Source organism: Sinohyriopsis cumingii, chromosome 16, assembly GCF_028554795.1.
Source record: "Sinohyriopsis cumingii isolate HCF-2022 chromosome 16, ASM2855479v2, whole genome shotgun sequence".
Lineage (NCBI taxonomy): Eukaryota > Metazoa > Mollusca > Bivalvia > Unionida > Unionidae > Sinohyriopsis > Sinohyriopsis cumingii.
The window spans coordinates 65,500,310-65,519,681 of NC_142976.1; the positions used below are offsets into that span (position 1 = coordinate 65,500,310).

At 35.8% G+C, this 19,372-nt stretch overlaps 1 protein-coding gene across 1 annotated transcript in view; it reads right to left on the bottom strand.

Annotated features, from left to right (window-relative positions):
• Nucleotides 1–2,271: 2,271 nt before the first annotated feature.
• The window catches only part of LOC149780605 (GTP-binding protein Rit1-like), a 97,855-nt gene continuing 80,754 nt past the window's right edge, over nucleotides 2,272–19,372 (bottom strand). Inside the window, exons 2-4 of the mRNA XM_089937726.1 lie at nucleotides 16,760–16,845; nucleotides 14,015–14,204; nucleotides 2,272–6,761 (exon numbers count right to left, since the gene is read on the bottom strand). Coding sequence (XP_089793852.1) covers nucleotides 6,511–6,761; nucleotides 14,015–14,204; nucleotides 16,760–16,845 — 527 coding nt within the window. The 3' untranslated portion in view covers nucleotides 2,272–6,510. The remainder of the gene's footprint in view (nucleotides 6,762–14,014; nucleotides 14,205–16,759; nucleotides 16,846–19,372) is intronic.

Genomic DNA, 19,372 nt, shown 5'->3' on the forward strand with positions numbered 1-19,372 from the left:
ATCCAGATGCATGATAAAATATCATACCGAACATAAGTAAAATATATAAATCATTCAGTTACTTGTAACTTTCATGGACGAAGGAAAAACTAACATTTAAAAAGACACTTAAGTTTGCAAATACCATTAAATTCATGGGATAGTCAATGGAACAGCTACCCAAAACTTTGTATGATGAAACGTTTTTTAAAAAGCAGTTTACAACAATGCAGTGTAAATACTTGTAGAGAGACGCCTATCTATAGGAATTGGTAAGTTTAATAAAGCAGCAATACCACCAAAGAAAAGTTTAATTCTAGTTTATCACATTCAGATACATAAAGTAAAGATCATCGGTACGTTCAGGATTTCAAAGAACATTTTAAGCGGAAAACACGAAGAGGTTTAGATGTATAAGATACACTGATGCTGGCTGACATTTCTTTACATTAGAAATGATTGTGTGACAAATTAGACACTACACCCTCTTCATTGTTTCAGTGCTACATGATTATTACATGACTACGCTTTAAAGATGTCAGGTGTCGAAATTGATGTCTCAGCCGACTGTGACTTATGTCTGTGCTTGAGAGTGGAATATGAGGTAGAACAAGCATGATACCATCCATGTATGTATGTATGTATGTATGTATGTATATATATATATATATATATATATATATATATATATATATATATATATATATATATATATATATATATATATATATATATATATATATATATATATGGATGGAAATTCTGACCACACTCAGACAAAGATGATCACAGAAGAAATAATACTGAGCACGAAATATTAAAACAGTCTCGTTCACTGTGTATCTAGATAAGAATAATTCCTAATGCGTGCCATGAACTATTTACATGTTGGTATTTTTGTAAAAATTAATGGACTAAGGAAGGACAAACTGAAAATAAAATCTAATTAACCAAACCAATTTACGATGAATCTACGTAGTAAGAATTATAAAAATGCTTGCTGTACAAATTTAATGAAACAAAACAAATACAATGAGAGAATGAGATTACGCAAGACCGATACATAGTCACTGTATCTACGTTGAGACAGAACCTTTGACAATATCATTGAAAATACCAGGAAACCTGTTTACTTTAGTGACTATCAAAAGGACAACATGTCTGCTTTAACACAAATAAATAAGAAAATTTCTGAACTTTTTAAGGATCAGCTGAATGATGTTTTAGTAATGTTTTGTTGGTTACGGTCAAAATATGTTTTATTCACAACATCAAACACAAAGAGAACGTTTGCAAAGCTATTTTTACAAATGTCTAACCAAACAACTTAAAAATCAAATTGTACCGATTGTTTTTTTAGCACATGAAAAGTTACGTGGAAATAAATTTACTCGGATATAAAATAATATACAGCGCCCTCCTCCTACCTCTTTCAACGTAAATCTACTTTTTCAATTACCTGTTATTCAAAAGCAAAGCATATACCCTATGGTACGTAACTAGATTAACACTTTTTTCTATCTTTGCCAAGCAGACAGGTTCTAATAACTAAGCAATACCAACGTATGTTTGAAAATAAGTAAGAAATAACAACTGGAGGTAGAGATAATCAAAATCAACAAAAAAACACAATTAGGAAAATACAGCAAAATAGCTCAGATATATGATCAGTATGAGCGAGTGCCAGAGACTGTAATCTCTTTTCAAACACGGGCAGTGTAAAATAAACATAAGGGGAAGAAAAATGCAACCCTGAAATTATTGAGCAACCGTTTTACAATAACACAATGTATTCCACATTATTAAAGAAAGATAACTGTTACAACAGAGGATAACAAGTAACCGCTGTCCAGATGAAAGTACAAGTTCATATTGTTGTATCCAGATGGTCTTTTAACCCATTTCAATTTCTTTATTCAATTACAATAACCGATATTTCCCAGAAAGAGCAAATACTTTTCTGGGCTTGGTTAATGTGATTCCAAATTCCCCAAGTCCCGATTTGCAATTAAGTCCATGTGTAATTCTTTTATACTATAGCAACAGTCATTGATATATCAGTAAGAACATTCTTGCTTATACTTCTGTGAAACATGATTTCACATGAGATAACCGAATCGCAATAAATGCTGGAAGGTCATACAAGAAAATAGGAGAATAAGCGATCGAAAGAAATGCCGACAGAAAGGGATTCACAATTGTCGATATTGTTTGCAATCATAAATCGAGGAGAACGACGTAACTCCTGTAACGACGTAACTCCTGTATCGATCTAAACACAAGAAAATTCAATGAGTTGATAAACAATTTTATTGGTAGAATATTATGATATATGGATAATATAACTCGGCATCATTGATAACATCATAATTGAATCCATTGTTTTGATCACGAAACACATCAAAGATTAGTAAACATGGTTATGAAATATCAGAGTTTATAACGAGTCAACATTCGTGAGCGTCAAATACGGTGTTAGTCATCGACATCCAACAAAGGAAGGCTTAAATACAATCGGTCGAAAGTTGGACACGTTCGCTTGAATGCTTATGATGAAAAATATTATGATTTCACTAATAAGGACTCATCTTGTGATGTAATTCTATTTAAAATATGAATTTCTTATGTTACCGAAATTACGATAGATGTCTCCTTTATTTACTAATCTGCATTTGTAACTTGTTAATGCATTTGAAATGAAGTTGTAATGGACAAAGCTCTATAAGTACATTATTCTTTAATTTTACTGGGAACGTCAAGAGACGTGCTTTGCTTCGACAAGAACTTTTATTGTGTATCTGTTTTTATAGACTTGTGTAGAAAAATCATCTAGTTTAAAAACTAAAAATAAAAAATACAATTGAAATCATGGAAAGTCAAAACTGTGCAATGCTTTTCTTTTTACAAACAAAACATATTATATTTTAAAAATAAGATATGCACCTGTTTTAGCCCAAGTAACTGCATTTCTCTTTTGCTTTAAATCTTACAGCTATAAAATAAAACAATCGAAATACCCCTGTTAAAGAGGCTAAATGCACCTGTTAAAGAAGCTAAATGCACCTGCTAAAACAGCTGCATACACGTCAAAAAACTAGTCTTGCAACCGAAAAAAATCTGGCAGTATCTCATTTGCTCACAAAACATGATAGCTTACAAAGATGTATCAGCCAAAACCCCTAAAATGATTGGAAGCGCAAGAGAGCTTTGATGAAATATGTATTGCTTCACACAGATATAACAGGATCAAATTGATAATAAACAATAGTTTGATAATTAGGAAACACAATTAGCGGATCCTTATCACGAAGTTTGACGGAAACAGGTGGCATCATAACGACCTTTGTATTCTATGATTCGTTGGGTTTACCATGTCCACAAGATTACAAAATGTGTCGTGATGTGTCAGAAGTGGAACGTATTTGTTTCTAATCCCATTCTCTCCGTCTCTGTCCCTGTCTCTCTCTCCACATATTAGGATCTTTATTATTTTTCGTATATATCATCACGTTTTCTTCTGAAGCGTTTGTAATTTTTGAGGGAATTTTGTATCATAAGCAACATCATGTAATATTATTGTAATATCAGCATTGATATCTCTAAAATTAAATACCAAATAACATTTTACAAACTGAATCGATTTAAAACTCTTAAAATGTTAACAAAGTTTATTTTACAGTCGATTGCAAAACTTAAACATTTCAATGAACTACACAGTATTTCCAATCTAGACACATAGCTAAAACATTAAACTACTGAATATACCCTTTTTACAGATTTTTTTAAACAAAAGTATTTCAACAAATATCAGAACATGATAAATACAATTCCCACAAGACGTATAAGCAAATATCCGTCAATTGTCCGAGTCTTGTTAAACAACAATTATAACGTTACATGATTTTAAAACGTATGACCTCTCGTTATGTCTCGTTCTGCCTTTGGGTGAATGATAAATTGTGCTGCTTGGCTTTGAGTAAAGGAATCAGTTGATACGATTTTATAGAAGAAACTAAATTTCATTAAAAGAAAAAAGCATTAACTTTACTTATTCATAGAATACTGCTCGTCAACTAAACCAAACATTAGGAAATATTCATGTAATTAAAAACGACCGATTTACAATCCCTTTCAACCATGGATTTCTTTCTCATACCGTCTTCTCTTTTAAATAGACAAAAGGTTTGGAGTAGTTTTGAAACTATCGAAAATGTGAATGAAATCAAACAAATTTTCATGTAGGGGTGAACCAACATATTAATACTGGCAGTTTGTATTGTATTTGATTGTTGTATTGTAATTTCTGACATTCAACAAAAACCAAGAACAAATACAAATAATATTCGAAACATCACTCACTGATTCTGTATTTCTTGTAAACCCCCCTCCCCGGCAATTTTGTTACTGTTATGTATATTTAATTTGCTTGTTAGTTAGTTAGGTTATGTTAAAAAAAAATTATTATATGCTACTGTAATGTAACATTGTATGTTGGACTTAGCCTTGACCAAAATCAAGTTTACTTTCAACTTAACCCGAGTGATTGATATTGTTGATATTTTATTCTGTTAACAGCTAATACATAGCTCAAATATGATCTTTGTGTATGGGTTTAATCTCAGGATCATTATTAATAGACGTAAACGTGTTTATCTGGGTCTGGGTCTTTGTTATTGGAATTCCCCTATAATTTACCTCGTGTACCTGACATTGTCCAGGTTTTGTTTTATAATTTTAGTAACAGACTTTCTAATAATAACTAACGTTTTATTTTGTAAACTTTCAGAACTTTCTATAAGGTTATTTTCCATTAGATAATGGTTCTTTTTACTAAATGTGAATTGAGACCTGAGATCAAGAAGAGGACTATATAATCTTGTCAATGGAAAGAGTATTCATTCGTGCGTAAGATCTAGCAGAATCAATATTTATTTCTTCAAACTGATCAAGTCAAGTGAAATTTCTTCAGAAATAGAAAGTGATCATAACAAACTAATGATCTTGGACAGAAATATTCACTGGGATTTATAGTGAATTAAAACCTGGAATTATATTACTGAGTTTCAGCAAAAGACGGTTTGTACAAGAACACAATACAGGCCGCCACAGGCACATCAACACCTTCAGCATTGGACCTTATTTGGATCTGTACTAAAGTTTCTTCAGAACTTTAAATTATTTGGACTTGTGTCTGTCATTCTAGGATTATTTTGGGATTCGATTCCCAATACCGCAAGTTCTTTTTTTTCTTCTTCATTTTCACTGGTATTCTAGGAAAATAAATTATTTGTTGAATTTTACGAAACTTGTTGCTTTTCACTTTTTATGTAACTTATTTTAAAAACATATACTCGTAGCAGTTGCATTGTCCAGTCGCAGAAATGAGAGAAATAAGGCGTGCTCTCTGTGTTTAATGAGTCTTATTCACTCTATGCCATCGAAATCAAAGAGGCATGAAAAGTTCATTTTCTGTTCGTTTACTTCATAGTAACCTCCATACAGTGGTTCAGTTCAAAAGCTGTTTTCGGTTTCCCATTTCATAATATTTAATGATCTAATCCACAGAATACTTCAGCAGAGAATTCTGATTTCAGAACAAAAGAAACAATGCATGCAAAATTTATCAATTATCAGTATACAAATTGAGAATTCAATGTTCAGTAATATCAATTAATGTTCTTTTCACAGTGGAAACGCATCCTTTACAAAGACGAAGAACGCACACTTGACGCTAAGTGAAAACATCTCCATGACGTTATACAGCAGTGTTGTTATTTTCCTCGGTTTCCATTTTGAGAAGCGCAAAGTCAGTGCACTGTATATTTAAGTCAGTACACACGCCTAAAGCAGCGTTGGTTTCTTTCCAAAGTTTGCCTATTTCACATCGATATAAATGATGGTGTTGTCAAAGCGTAACGCTGCAGGTCCCTTTCGTTAATTTTCATATAATTTATGTCTGAGTAAAAACAAATGCTAGTAAAGGATATTATTTTGTGGACCCGTGAGTGGTCTTTTACCGATAGTTCTCGCTTTATCTTCTCTTATAGCAGACGACAGCTGACCTTTTCTTATCGTTTTATACATGTGATCATGGAAGCTTGTCCCGTGAATCATTCGTCAGATTCTTTTTAAAAAAAATGTCATTAGTTCTATTTTGACGCGAGGGCAAACACGTAAATTATTGTTTTGGAACCAAAATACTCATTGCGCCTGGAGGGAAATAATGTCACCGTGCATGAGATTATTCAAAGAGTTCAACAGGTGTCTGCCAATCGTTTTGTAGGCGTAATTATATATCTTAGGGCCAGGCAACAGGGAGTTAAGCCTTCTTAATCTGTAAAATATCATTAGTGCTTACATTAAGAGTTAGAGAAAACGGAGATAAGAAAAAACTCCTGCAGCTCAAAATGGAAATTATCACGATCCAAGTAATTTAACAGCAAGCGTATTAAATACTTTTTAAAATGGTGCAAAAGAAAATACAATACGGATCCATTTGACAACACGTTTCATAAGCACGTGTCATCCAGTTTATTTCTTCCTAGACTTTCGTTTTCGTGTGTATCTTCGGAAGAGTCCTCTGATGAATTCTTTTGGTCCTTTGAATGACTTTTTCTTCTCGAATTTCGGCTCAAATTCAGTGTCGTCAGGATACAGTTCTGGGTTGAGTTTATTGCGAATCCTCTTTAACAGTGCTATTTGAAGATCATCTATGTGGTGACTGAGGGTTGCTGAAGTCTCCCACAGTTTGCAGTCATACGTTTTCGCTAATTCCCTCGCATCTGCAAAATAATAGACATACTTTTGATCAATATTCTTCGATTAAGACAAGTTAAACAAGAACACAAAATATGTACCGTAGCTAATAGGTTGCAAATTCGATATCATTTGTCAAAAGGTTCTGAATTGTGAAGTAAAATTCTAATATAAGACTGACATGATTCGCAAATATGGTTTTACTAGAATATTTCAAAGGATGGCAGTAAATGTACCAAATGTACCAAATATCAGAACCAAGATCTACTACAGGTTTCGGGTGGCCGAGTAGTCTAAAACGCTCATCGTTCCGGATCACTGCCATCTCACCTCTGATTGCGTGGGTTCGAGTCTCAAGCTCGGGTAACGTGGGTATGTGAGAAAGCCTGTCAGTAGCTTCCTGTGGGTCGGTGGTTCTTCCCGGGGTTTGCCCAGGTTTCTTCCTCCACCAGTTATACTGGCCGCCATGTAAAGCCTATCTTGTGCTGAAAATGGCGTTAAACCCTACAACAACAACTACTGATTTTACCTGTTACCCCGGTCAGCTAATTGGTCTGTCTGTTTGTTCGAGTATCAGGCTCGGCAATATCTGTATGTGAGAAAGCTTGCCAGTCGGTAGTCTTTACAGAGGTTTTCCCGGGTTCCTCCTCCACCAGTTGTACCGGTAGCCATGTGTAGCCAATCTTGCGATGAGAAATAGCGTTAAAAACATATTTAATCTAATTATATAGGTTTGTGTGTGTGTGTGTGTGTGTGTGTGTGTGTGTGTGTGTGTGATTTGGATTTTTAACGTAGCTTTAACTATTCTTCAGTCATAACGCTACGATGTCTGCAGTGTGACAGGTTATAGTGATGTCTAGCACTGGGGCATCATGCCGCAGACATGTAGCATGATGTCCCACCCAGTCACATTATTCTGACACCAGGCCCACCAGTCCTAACACTAACCTCTTAATGCTGAGCGCCAAGCGAGGCAGATATTAGTACCATTTTTGTAAGTCTTTGGTATGACTCGGCCAGTGATCGAACCCACGACCTCCCGCATCCGTGACGGACGCTCTAACCATTAGGCCATCGGAGCGGTCTAACTCTATAGGAAGGCGATCATGAGTAATGGTAACTGACGCTAGTGCTCACAGAAGCATCAAACTGAGCCAGTTAGATAGCTATATGAAAAGACATTACCTATCTCCATCCACACCAACAAAAGAAATTAATACAGACGATTGTTTAAGACCTCATCAGCATGTTAAAATTTGTAGAAATCATTATACATACTTGACTAGTCACTACTCCTTAGGCCTGGTTAGGCTGATGAAAGTCTGTGAGCAGAGTTTCAAATCGGACTGTACATTGACGTTAATATCTTCAGGAATTAAGTACAAAAACGTGCGGGGGCCCCAAGTGGCCGAGTGGTCTAAAGCGCTTTCCGTTAAGGATCAGTGTCATCTCACCTCTGTCTGCGTGGGTACGAGTCTAAGATTCGGCCAATGTGGGTATGTGATAAAGCTTTACTAATTCAGTTCCCATAGTAAATATATGCAAAGACCATGATATTAAAAATTCAATACTTTAAAAGTTATGAGTGCTCATGATCAAACCTATATTTATCAGTGTAGATGAAACCTGGATGTCAGTTTCTGTGTAGAGGAAAGGATATGAGCCACGGCATTTTCTGGACCTGCATGTGTTTGAAACATGTGCTTTCAATTCCGCACCAAAGAGTCATGTGCTAATTTTAGTAATGAGTGTTCCAAACTCAAGACTGTTAAAGGACTGAAATTCCATCAATAAATCAATGTCTCTAAAAAAATATTCACTTACAACTAGAATAAGATTCTTTTTCCTACAAAATAACTTACATTATTAACTAATCCTGGTCAGCCTAACCCATATATACTCTATTTTATGTTCACCCATTTGCAGGCTGTTTCCCATTTTTCCATACTATTAGTACCGTGTTTCCTTTAAAGCTGTATCCGCGATGACAATTTTGCATATAATCCCCGGTGTGAAAAGACATGGCAGACATTTATCTCTCTCTTAGTTTCATTGTTATGATATTTTACTTTAAATCTTACTCTGAAGTCGGAAGATGACTTTTGACAGGTTCAAAGTTTTTGAAAATTGTAAGACATTAGTATCCCAATTAAATTTAATTGTAGAAACTTGTTTTCATGTACGAAATGGTTCTGTGATGTCATTTTCTGTGTACGCTGACATATAGAAACAATCTCTTATGTAATAACATATATATTTATCCTTCTTTAATATTTTAATAATTCGAATCTACTTTCTTTTCGACTTATGGTGAAAGCGTTGATTGATTTGGTTTGATGTTTAATGGCACAACAACACAAATCGGCTATTAGGTGTCTAGACAACTGGAGTTGTTGTTGTTGTAGGGTTTAACGCCATTTTTCAGCACACGATAAGCTATACATGGCGGCCAGTATTAATGGTGGAGAAAGAACCCGGGAAAACCCCCGGAAAGAACCACCGACCCACGAGAAGCTACTGGCAAGCTTTCTCACATACCCACGTTGGCTGAATCCGAGACTCAAACCCACGCAGAGGTGAGATGGCAGTGATCCGTAACGGAGAGCGCTTTAAACCACTCGGCCACTCGGGGCCCACACAACTGGAGTAAAGTGCAATGCTGAAGTGTTGAAGTGTGTGTGTGTGTGTGTGTGTGTGTGTGTGATTTAGATTTTGAACGTTGCTTTAAAATTTTTTTAGTCATATCGCTACGATGTTTGCAGTGTGGCAGTTTATAGTGATGTCTAGCACTGGGGCATCATCCCGCAGACATGTAGCATGATGTCCCACCCAGTCACATTATCCTGACACCAGGCCGACCAGTCCTAACACTAACCTCTTAATGCCGAGCGCCCACCGAGGCAGCTGTTAGTACCATTTTTATAAATCTTTGGCATGACTCGGCCGGTGATCGAACCCACGACCTCCCGCATCCGAGGCGGCCGCTCTAACCACTAGGCCACCAGTTCGCATTGCTGAAGGACGTTCCAATGTAGCCGACCCGGGCTAGTGAGCTAGTAAAGTTCGAACTCGCGTACTTCCAGTCACGGCAAGAACTAGGCCACCGTGTCTCCTGTCTCCATTATTCACCCTTTAGGAAGCATCGGGCCTATTTTACATCCTGCTTGGGGTGAAGCGATTATTGTTTTTGAAATACAATTGTTGTTTAACTTGGCATTTGACAATACTGCCTTGAAAATTGACGAGTTGGTTTACACCAAATTGGGTTTGCTTCGGAAATGCAGGTCTGTGTCATTCTCATGTGGGTTGTTGATAAACGCTTAGACCATGCCACAAGACCCGATTCTCTTTAAATTATTCTTTGAATGAAGAAGAGAAACAGACCCCTCATCGCCAATCAAGAGTACGTATTTCAAGCTGTCGCAAGGAAAATCAAGCTTAAACGGCAGTAACTAGTCTCATTTAATAACTGTATAACTCTGATCTCAAGTTTATAAAATGAAAACTTTTTCCTCACTCGTTCGAGTGTCATTTGTCTAATAATGTCGTCTATTTGAAAATTCAAATCTTAAAGGCAAATGGATTATCTCGTTCACTCAGATTGAACAAAACTCGTATAGGCTATCCGACATATTCGATGGACTTCATTATAAATTTGTTTTCAGGGTTTTATACATTAGTTGTTTGATACCATGCTTTCCTCACTACGTTCATTAATATCAACAAATCTTCAAAAGGTACATGCTGTGCTATGTTTTCTTAGATCTATTTTTCCTAAAAGGGAAATTCACTTTGGTAAAGGTGTCTTGCTGTTTTCATGTGAGAAATTATTTTGGTACTTAAAAACAAAGGCATGAATTCACGCTTTGAGCAGCTGTACTTCCACGTTTTCAACGTGTCTTCGCTGGAGTAAACAAACCTATAAATAAATAAATATTAGAACACGCCTCATTTCAAAGTAACGAGTGTGTTTACTTGACTGATAAACATCACTAGACAGTCTTAAATCTCTAAATGAAACCGTATAATTTAGAGGATTACAGATAACATCTTTTTATCGGAAGACGCAGTTAATGATATCTGGTTCTGTATTCTTCATATTTTTAAAATATACTTATTGCCCACAAATCTTTTCTCTGCAACTAGCGGTACCAGTCTAAGTACTTTCTGTTTGAATAACACAGTATTTTTAATAGTCAAGTCTGTCATATAGTACATACACAGTAGATGCAGGGGATTTACGGGATCTAGATTAAATAGAGTAAAGACCATGTAATGGTTGTTTATTGGGGTTTTCCATGTGTGTATCAATTAACCAACCGCATTTGCCCCCCTGAACAATTTGGACAATTGATTCTGAATTTCGTCATGGAATAAAGAACAACTGGCGCCTCCAGGATAACATATTTTGTGTGGGAAAACATACAAAACAGTTCTAAGACTTATCATGGAGTGAGCTCATGTCCACAAACAGCTTATCATCATTATCCATCCAGTTGGCAACAGAAACACGTAATTTTAATTGCCTTCTTAACGTCAAGTTGATTTGTTTTGCGAAGGAGAAAATCGTTTATCAAGTCAAAGCTTTTGAAATTGATATTCATATAATCTTCATCGCACCTGGTTCTATGGCCCTTTAAAATCAACTTTCTGTACATAAAGCTGTCGCTAACATCTTCACTTTGATACTAAAATACAGCTGATCATTGCACTGCCTCATCAACTGTATTCAACAGAATGCACGTATGCCCAAGACACAACGTGCAGCGTACAGTTTTAATGCTGACGTAGACACAATAATCACGCATTTAGCTGCAGGAGTGAGAAACTCCTGTCAGACAGTTACAACAAAGATTAATAATTCTTGGCAGCAGGGGACATATAAGGGAATCTTATTAGTGTATATAAGGGACTTTTATTAGTGTATTACCTTTAGATTGAGAAAATCATTTTATCTGGCCAATCACAAGATGCCACAAAAGAATTCAGGAATTTATGGACATTCAAAATATGAGTATGCTTTTTGGTCCATATTAAACTGGTTGATCTCAAGTCATTTGTTTAAATGGCGAATTAACTGATTCATCCCAAGTTACTATTAGAATTCATCAAGAGGCCATTTTTTTGGACCACGTTTCTTCTTTCTGTTCATCAATTACCTACCCTCGGTATCTTACCAAGCATATAAAGTTGCAAGTACAAATATTATTGAAATAAATAAAAAATGTGACATATTACTTTTCAAGTTATGTGTACCAACAATACCACGAGAATATATCATATCAACAAAGAACGTTTTACTAACTGACACTCTCCAAAAGTAAGGAAAATGGAAAAGGATCTTTCTATACGCTTCACAAATCATAAGCTTGAACGTGTCACTCAAAACATAAACTGTTTAGAAGTCACAGTTAATGACATTATATCAATGGAATAAACAAATAAAACATGTCTTTCAAATTTTTTCATCTTGAAAGAATTAAGAAATGTTTAGAACGACAAAATAAAGAAATAATTTTTGCAATTGTCTGATGCTACCTAATTTTGACTATAATTGCAATATTTGGGGACACTTTTCATCTTATCTTTTAAGATGCATTGAAAACCTGCATAAGAATGTGGCTATAATGTTTTGGATTAAAAATATTCAATACCCAATGAATCATTCCTTTGAAAAACTCAAATGGTCACCTTTCAAATATAGGGTAAAATGCTACGAATTAGTCCTCATGTGCAATATCCAAAACAACATGATACCAGACGATCAGAATGCTCTTATTCCAATCAATGAAGTTCGTAATGAAACCACGCGGTATTCTATAAACAACAATCCGCTACGTATCTGAGAACACAACATTTAGATATTTAAAAGCAGGTTTACATACAGCGATGTTTTAATATGTAATATTGTACATAATCTTTTACAACCCTTGCTGCTTTAAAACGCAAATATAAAACATTACAGCTTCGTTACGCTCCTTTGTATTATACTGTCTCTAGTATATGATAATAATTATCGTACGTGGTTTGTGTACTTCATTGTACATCATGTGAGTACTGTATATTAGTATGCATCCGGGCTCTTGAGGAGATCAGCCTCCTTTTCATCAATTATCGAAAATGAATAGAAAGTACATTATTACTAAAAAAAAAAAATATTAATGCGATCAGGCAATTAATATTTTAAACTTTGCAGTATTATATAAGTAAAGTCAATCTACCGAATAGTCACTTAGTGCTATATTGGCTAATTTTACTCAGTAAATTAGGGAAATAATAACCCATTGAATTGTCGGTCGCAAGACGGTTGTCATGACTACTATACACTATCTGCCAGGAACGACTTCACACATGAGCGGAGCTCATAACTGAAATAACGTCTGCAGCGAGAACTAAACCTTCATTACATGGATTTACCCTGCGAGAAGCTTTGCGGTGTATGTATTATCAAGTCATGGTCAATATGGCATTTTGTTATGTGTTGCAAATAATTTATTCATTTAACGTGAAAAGAACTGAATAACTGTTTCGCTTCTCCAAACCATGGAAAAGCGACAAAATGACTTCATGACGCGCATAAAAATAAATAAAGTACATAGTAGTAAAAACAAACATTTCTAAAACAAATCCATTGAGTCTATTTATAAAGAAACAATATATTCACAGGCCATAACACGTCAGTTCCTTGATCGCTGACGCTGTTTGCAACGATTCGAGGGACAACTACAAAAAGTGATAGAAACTGCCGCACATCTGTAGCTGGAAATAAATTTGAAAGTCTAGTCCACTGGTATGTAAATAAGAGGCGATATAATTTATGTCTAGACCAATGATTGTTTTGTCAAATTGACGTCCAAATGTATTGATACTTACCTTAGTTTTATTCGCTTGTTCATTTTTTCTACAGCATAAGCTCCTGTTTTGGATAGTGAGATTTAAAAGCAAACCAAACTAAAAACAAAAGGATAACATGATGATTTTAAATTATAAGAAAACTAAAGAAATGTGAGTACAAGACGAATGACAACAATAACTGGGTTGGCTTGTAACAGGTGATCAATATGTGAAAGGATCATGCCATCGCAATCAGAATAAATAGCATTGCCCAAAGACACACAACTTAGGCTGACCCTGCCTGGCATGGACTAGATTCCAACCCGCACACCTGTGGTTGTCAATCTGGCACACTAACCAGTAAACCATTTTCTTGGATCAGGAAAAGAATGATTGCGTCTGCTGAAAATTAAACCTGCAAGTATATAAACCTAACTTTGTTTACCTTCAATTGTGACCTTCCGTTTCCTAACCAGGTCTATTTTATTCCCGACCAGCATGATAGGCCGGTCCGTGCCTCTACCGTGACGTAACTTGTGGATCCAATCGCCTGCCACGTTAAATGATACGTTATCCGTTACAGAGTAGATAACGATATAGGCATCATAGTTGAGATCTTCTATGCTGCCGTCATCCTGAAAGAGAATAGCGGATGATTATTTCAAATAATTTCAAAGAACATTTCAAATTTCTGACAGTTGTTTATAACTCGCTGTTGCTATTTTGACATGAATTTCATTGGATGACATTGAAAACATTCATTTGCACTTCATTGTAAGCCTTGATGTGGGAACCAATTTCATCTATATTTTGTGAGTATTCATTTATTTTCCTTTTCGTATTCCCAACAGTACAAATGATGATTTTTATCACCATCAATTTCTTTGATGAGATTCAGAGTATATGCTATATAATTTCTTACTTCCAACTTGCACTGATTTAAGCACATATAAACGCCGTAAATGAGATACTCGCAGGAAACGACTCTATAGCTCTCCCAGCGAAGAATAATTAAAAACATTAGGTCAAAATGTACACCAGAGACAGTGAAAAGTAACGCCGGGTAGGGCCCGTGCGGTTTGGTTGGTTGGTTGGTGTTGTTGTTGTTATAGGGTTTAACGCCATTTTTCAGCACAAGATAGGTTATACACGGCGGCCAGTATTAATGGTGGAGGAAGAACCCGGGAAAACCCTGGAAAGAACCACCGACCCACGAGAAGCTACCGGCAAGCTTTCTCACATATCCACACTGGCCGAGCCCGAGACTCGAACCTACGCAGATAGAGGTGAGACGGCAGTGATCCGTGACAGAGAGCGCTTTAGACCACTCGGCCACTCGGGGCCCCCGGTTTCGTTGGGTTGGCTGTCCTGTTTTATGGCCATGCTACACAATTAGGCTAATTCGTCATAAGGTGGTTGGAGTCGAATGCCATGCCCAAAGATACAACTCGGTAACCTGACTATGTTGATCCAGTGGTATGATTCGAGCACGCTCTCTTTCGAAATCAAAGTATAGGCCTGCCGTTGAGCAGATCCTAAAGCCTGCAAATAAGAGAGGGTGATGTATGATTCATTGTCCTTCATCCACGGATTATCACGCCGTGAACAAACTACCGGAAAGTCAAATTGGCATGTGCAACGTTCACAGTCCATCGATACACAAGGTACATAGTCAAACACTCCAGAGTTGGGAAAGCAAATTTCAAAGCACGTGCTCCTACTTCAACAGTGTTGCACACACACACACACACACACACACACACACACACACACACACACACCTCTTTCATTGAATGTATTCAATACAGTTTTGTAAAGAGCGCGGTGTTGGCCAAAACATCGGCAGGCTGTAAATTGGACGGTATGGCTAAATTTTAATGGTAATGCAATCATATTGCATAGACATGGACCACAAAGATTACGCTCGTAATGTTATTGTGTGTGATTATGATTTTTAACACATCTTTAACACTTTTTCAGTCATATCACTACGATGTTTGCAGTGTGGCAGTTTATAGTGATGTCTAGCACTGGGGCATCATGACGCAGACATGTAGCGTTATGTCTCACCCAGTCACATTATCCTGACAACAGCCGACCAGTCCTAACACTAACCTCTTAATGCTGAGCGCCTAGCGAGGCAGCTGTAATTACCATTTTTGAACGTCTTTGGTATGACTCGGCCGGGGTTCGAACCCACGACACACGCTATTGAGGCGGACGCTCTATCCACTAGGCAGCCTGAGCGGTCCTCGTAATGTTAGTTACAATTGACTGGGTAGGAAATACAGTCCAAATGATTTGTCACATACATTTTTATGTAATTGCCCGTGGAAGAGTTATTGAGAAAATGCAGCGACATCTACATCTCAGATACATTACCTTTGAGCTTTTTCCACGACTGTTTAACATGTTACCAATGAAGTACAATGCCCCTCTTTTGGCATGCATAATGAGGAAGCCTTATTTGTGTTTTTTTTTTTTTTGGTGTTGTTTGGGTGTTTTTTTTTTTTTTGGTTGGGTTTTTGTGGTTTTGTTTTTGTTGTATTATTTTTGGTTTGTTGCTATGTATATTTTTGCATGTTTTGTTTTAAATCACCAGATAGCATACCACAAAGGTACATCATAAATAAAATGTATAAATATGACACTTGTCGACTTGTCGAAGGTATGAAAGGTTATGCAATTTTTCTGTATTTCCTGAAGTAAATTCAATACGATCCTTGCGAGAGAAAAAAAAAAGAAGTTTTCGATATTCTCATTTAGTTTAACAGGTTAGAACATCATATTAGTCTCAGGAATGAATACTCTTATAGGGTTGCAAATTTAAAGTGTAATCTAAAAAGCGAAACGAAGAAATTATCTTTTGCTGGTCTTAAAGATAAAAAGATTGAAATTATTCTGCCAGTTTTGTGGATTTCAATTCGAATCTGCGCAAATTTAAGATTATATTTATCACATGACGAAAATTACATATTTTATTTGAAATTATTCTACCAGTTTTGTGGATTTCAATTCGAATCTGCGCAAATTTAAGATTATATTTATCACATGACGAAAATTACATATTTTATTTGAAGAAATCTTACAATAGTGTATGGAAATAACTTAAGAACATTAAAATATCTCGGTCAGTACTCAATACATTATGTTATGACGTTATTGGGACGTATAGATAACAAAGACATACCACGAAATCCCCGTAGTCGATAAACTCCATAGCTGCTTCGTAACCGTCAAGCTGTATCGTTACTGTTTTCTCCGCTGTTCCATCGTCTGTAAAACAAAACAAAACCAAATCAAAAACTAAACACAAGAACCAAAGAGTATGAATTAGGAATAAAGGATTGGAGACAATAGAAACGCATCAAAGTCGCAGACAAATCGCTTTTTACGCCATTGTATGTAACCTTGTACATCGACACACGTTTACTTGCGGTGAAGCCGATCAAATTTGCAGGACCATTTAACAGGTTTCCTAACACATGTGATAGGTTTAAACTGAGGCAGGGATAAAGGTTTTCCAAAATAATTTCGTGTTCCGTAGCCTGTAACTCGTTGTGCAATCCAGCCTTACAGAGAGTGCTGTACAGATTACATTTGTCTTTTGAATGGTCTAAGTACAAATTTCAATGGAGATTAAGCAAACTTTAGTGCAAAGCTTATGCTTATAATATGTTGCATGATACAAAACGTTGTCGAGTCTGGATAATCCTGTTCTATAAATTAACCTAGTCTGAGTTTGCATTTCGATCCGAGACGCTCAAATTCCTCGCTTAGCTTGAAACGCGAACAAGATGACAGTGTTAGGGGCCTGCTGGAGACACACATGTTAGAAATGGCAGATTAATGAATGAAGTGACTAAATTTAGTGTATTTTATTAGATTCTTGATGTTTTTGTTTTTAAAATCCGCAAGGGGATACAAACTAGTGGAAGCGGGACTGAAGGCGAATTAGATTCAAAATGAATTGCCTACCACCAGGGGGCTGGAAAATAATGAATACCTATCAATTTAACGGACGAAGGGTGTGTATTATATACGTTCGAATAACTATAAAAAATGAGGTCGGTCTTGAAACAATTAAAGATGCAACACTGCTATACTCTTTAATTATTGACAAATTAGTTATAGAAATAATCTGTATCACAAAATACAATTGCCCATTTTTCATGCCTAATTCTGTTTAAAAGTCGATGTCCACATGACTGATTGACCATAATGTTTGTAACCGTTAATTGATCATCTAAACAGACATTACATTTTATTCAATCTACCACATACTGTTGGTCATCAAAGGAGTCACTTTTGGGATTTCTGAACTGATAATATATAATCTAATAAATTAATGCTAGTACATATTAAAATTATTTCCCCTCCTTTATATTTTGACCTATCATTTGCTTTGGTGTCGTTCAGAACGTATCTACATAGGCTATTCCAAAGAAAATTTTGTATAAAACGCAGATGGTTCAGATGAAAATGGCATTGATCTGACATCCGATATGAAGAGGCAGCCATCTTGAAAATCTTATTATCGCTACAGTAACTGAACGGATTTTTACATGGGCTTTTTACTAAACAACTTGTATTATACGAACATAGCCCTATATGAAAATTGTGTAGATTTAAACTTCAACGTGCCCGCCATGGCGGACAGATTGAAGACCCATTGTTATAGCCATTGTTTTTGAATGGGTTTTTATGTCGTGGAGTTTCACATAAAGACTTCTTATAATATATGGTTCTTCCTACATCAAAGTGGTGCCGATCTGACCTTGACCATTGGGTCCAAGGTATCCAGCTTGAAAGCCTTCTCAGACATACTTGAAAAAAGGAAGAATACAATGAACATCATAACATCTACAAATGTTTGTATGTATGTATGTATGTATGTATGTATGTATGTATGTATGTATGTATGTATGTATGTATGTACGTATATGTATTAGCGTTTAACGGCACCTCGGCACAATAATGGCTAAATGTTACAAATTAAACGTTCAAGCAACGTTAAAACAAAAAATTGCACAAAACCCTTAGGAAGATAAACTCTTCAAAATAAATATAGACATGAAACAAATAAAACAACTGATGCCAATTCCATACATATCCATGCATAGTATTTAATCTTAAATAATGATCATCGATCTACAAAAAGCGTCGACCTAGATTTGTTGTCGCATAATGTGCCAACAGATCTAGGTATGCGTTTTGCCCTCGAAATTACAAAACAACGAGCACTGTCAAGTTCGGGCCAACTAGTCTCGACACATGTTGATTACGATGTTTTCAATCTCAAGCTAAACGTGCACAAATCTGACGTTTGCTAATTTCTTAGGAGCGAAGGTTGAATAATAACAATCTGGGGATTATCAAAGAATTAGCTGCATATTAGCATGTTAAATTTCAATGGGCTTAAGATAAAAGGTTGAAACAATTTTGGCACGTGCATAATATACTTCACGAAAGAAAAACAGTTCATTCATTATTTTGATCAATAGCGTGATACTGAATATTAACAGATGTTGCGTTTGGTTTAGTTAAAATGTGGCAATTGAGTTCTTTAACACGTCTTTGATCCATGTGATAAAGACTAGTACTAAATTCCGAACTTTGGGCTAGATGAACATAACGGAATGTTGAACATGGGAATTTCACAAATTGTTTCGTGAGTGAGCTTTTCGTTTCCCCATCCAAGTTAGCTTGGTACACAAATTATTTACCTTATGAACTGAACTTCATCTCAATCTGTTACATGATAGGTTAAAAGCCAGTCGTGGAAAGGAATTATACATGATGC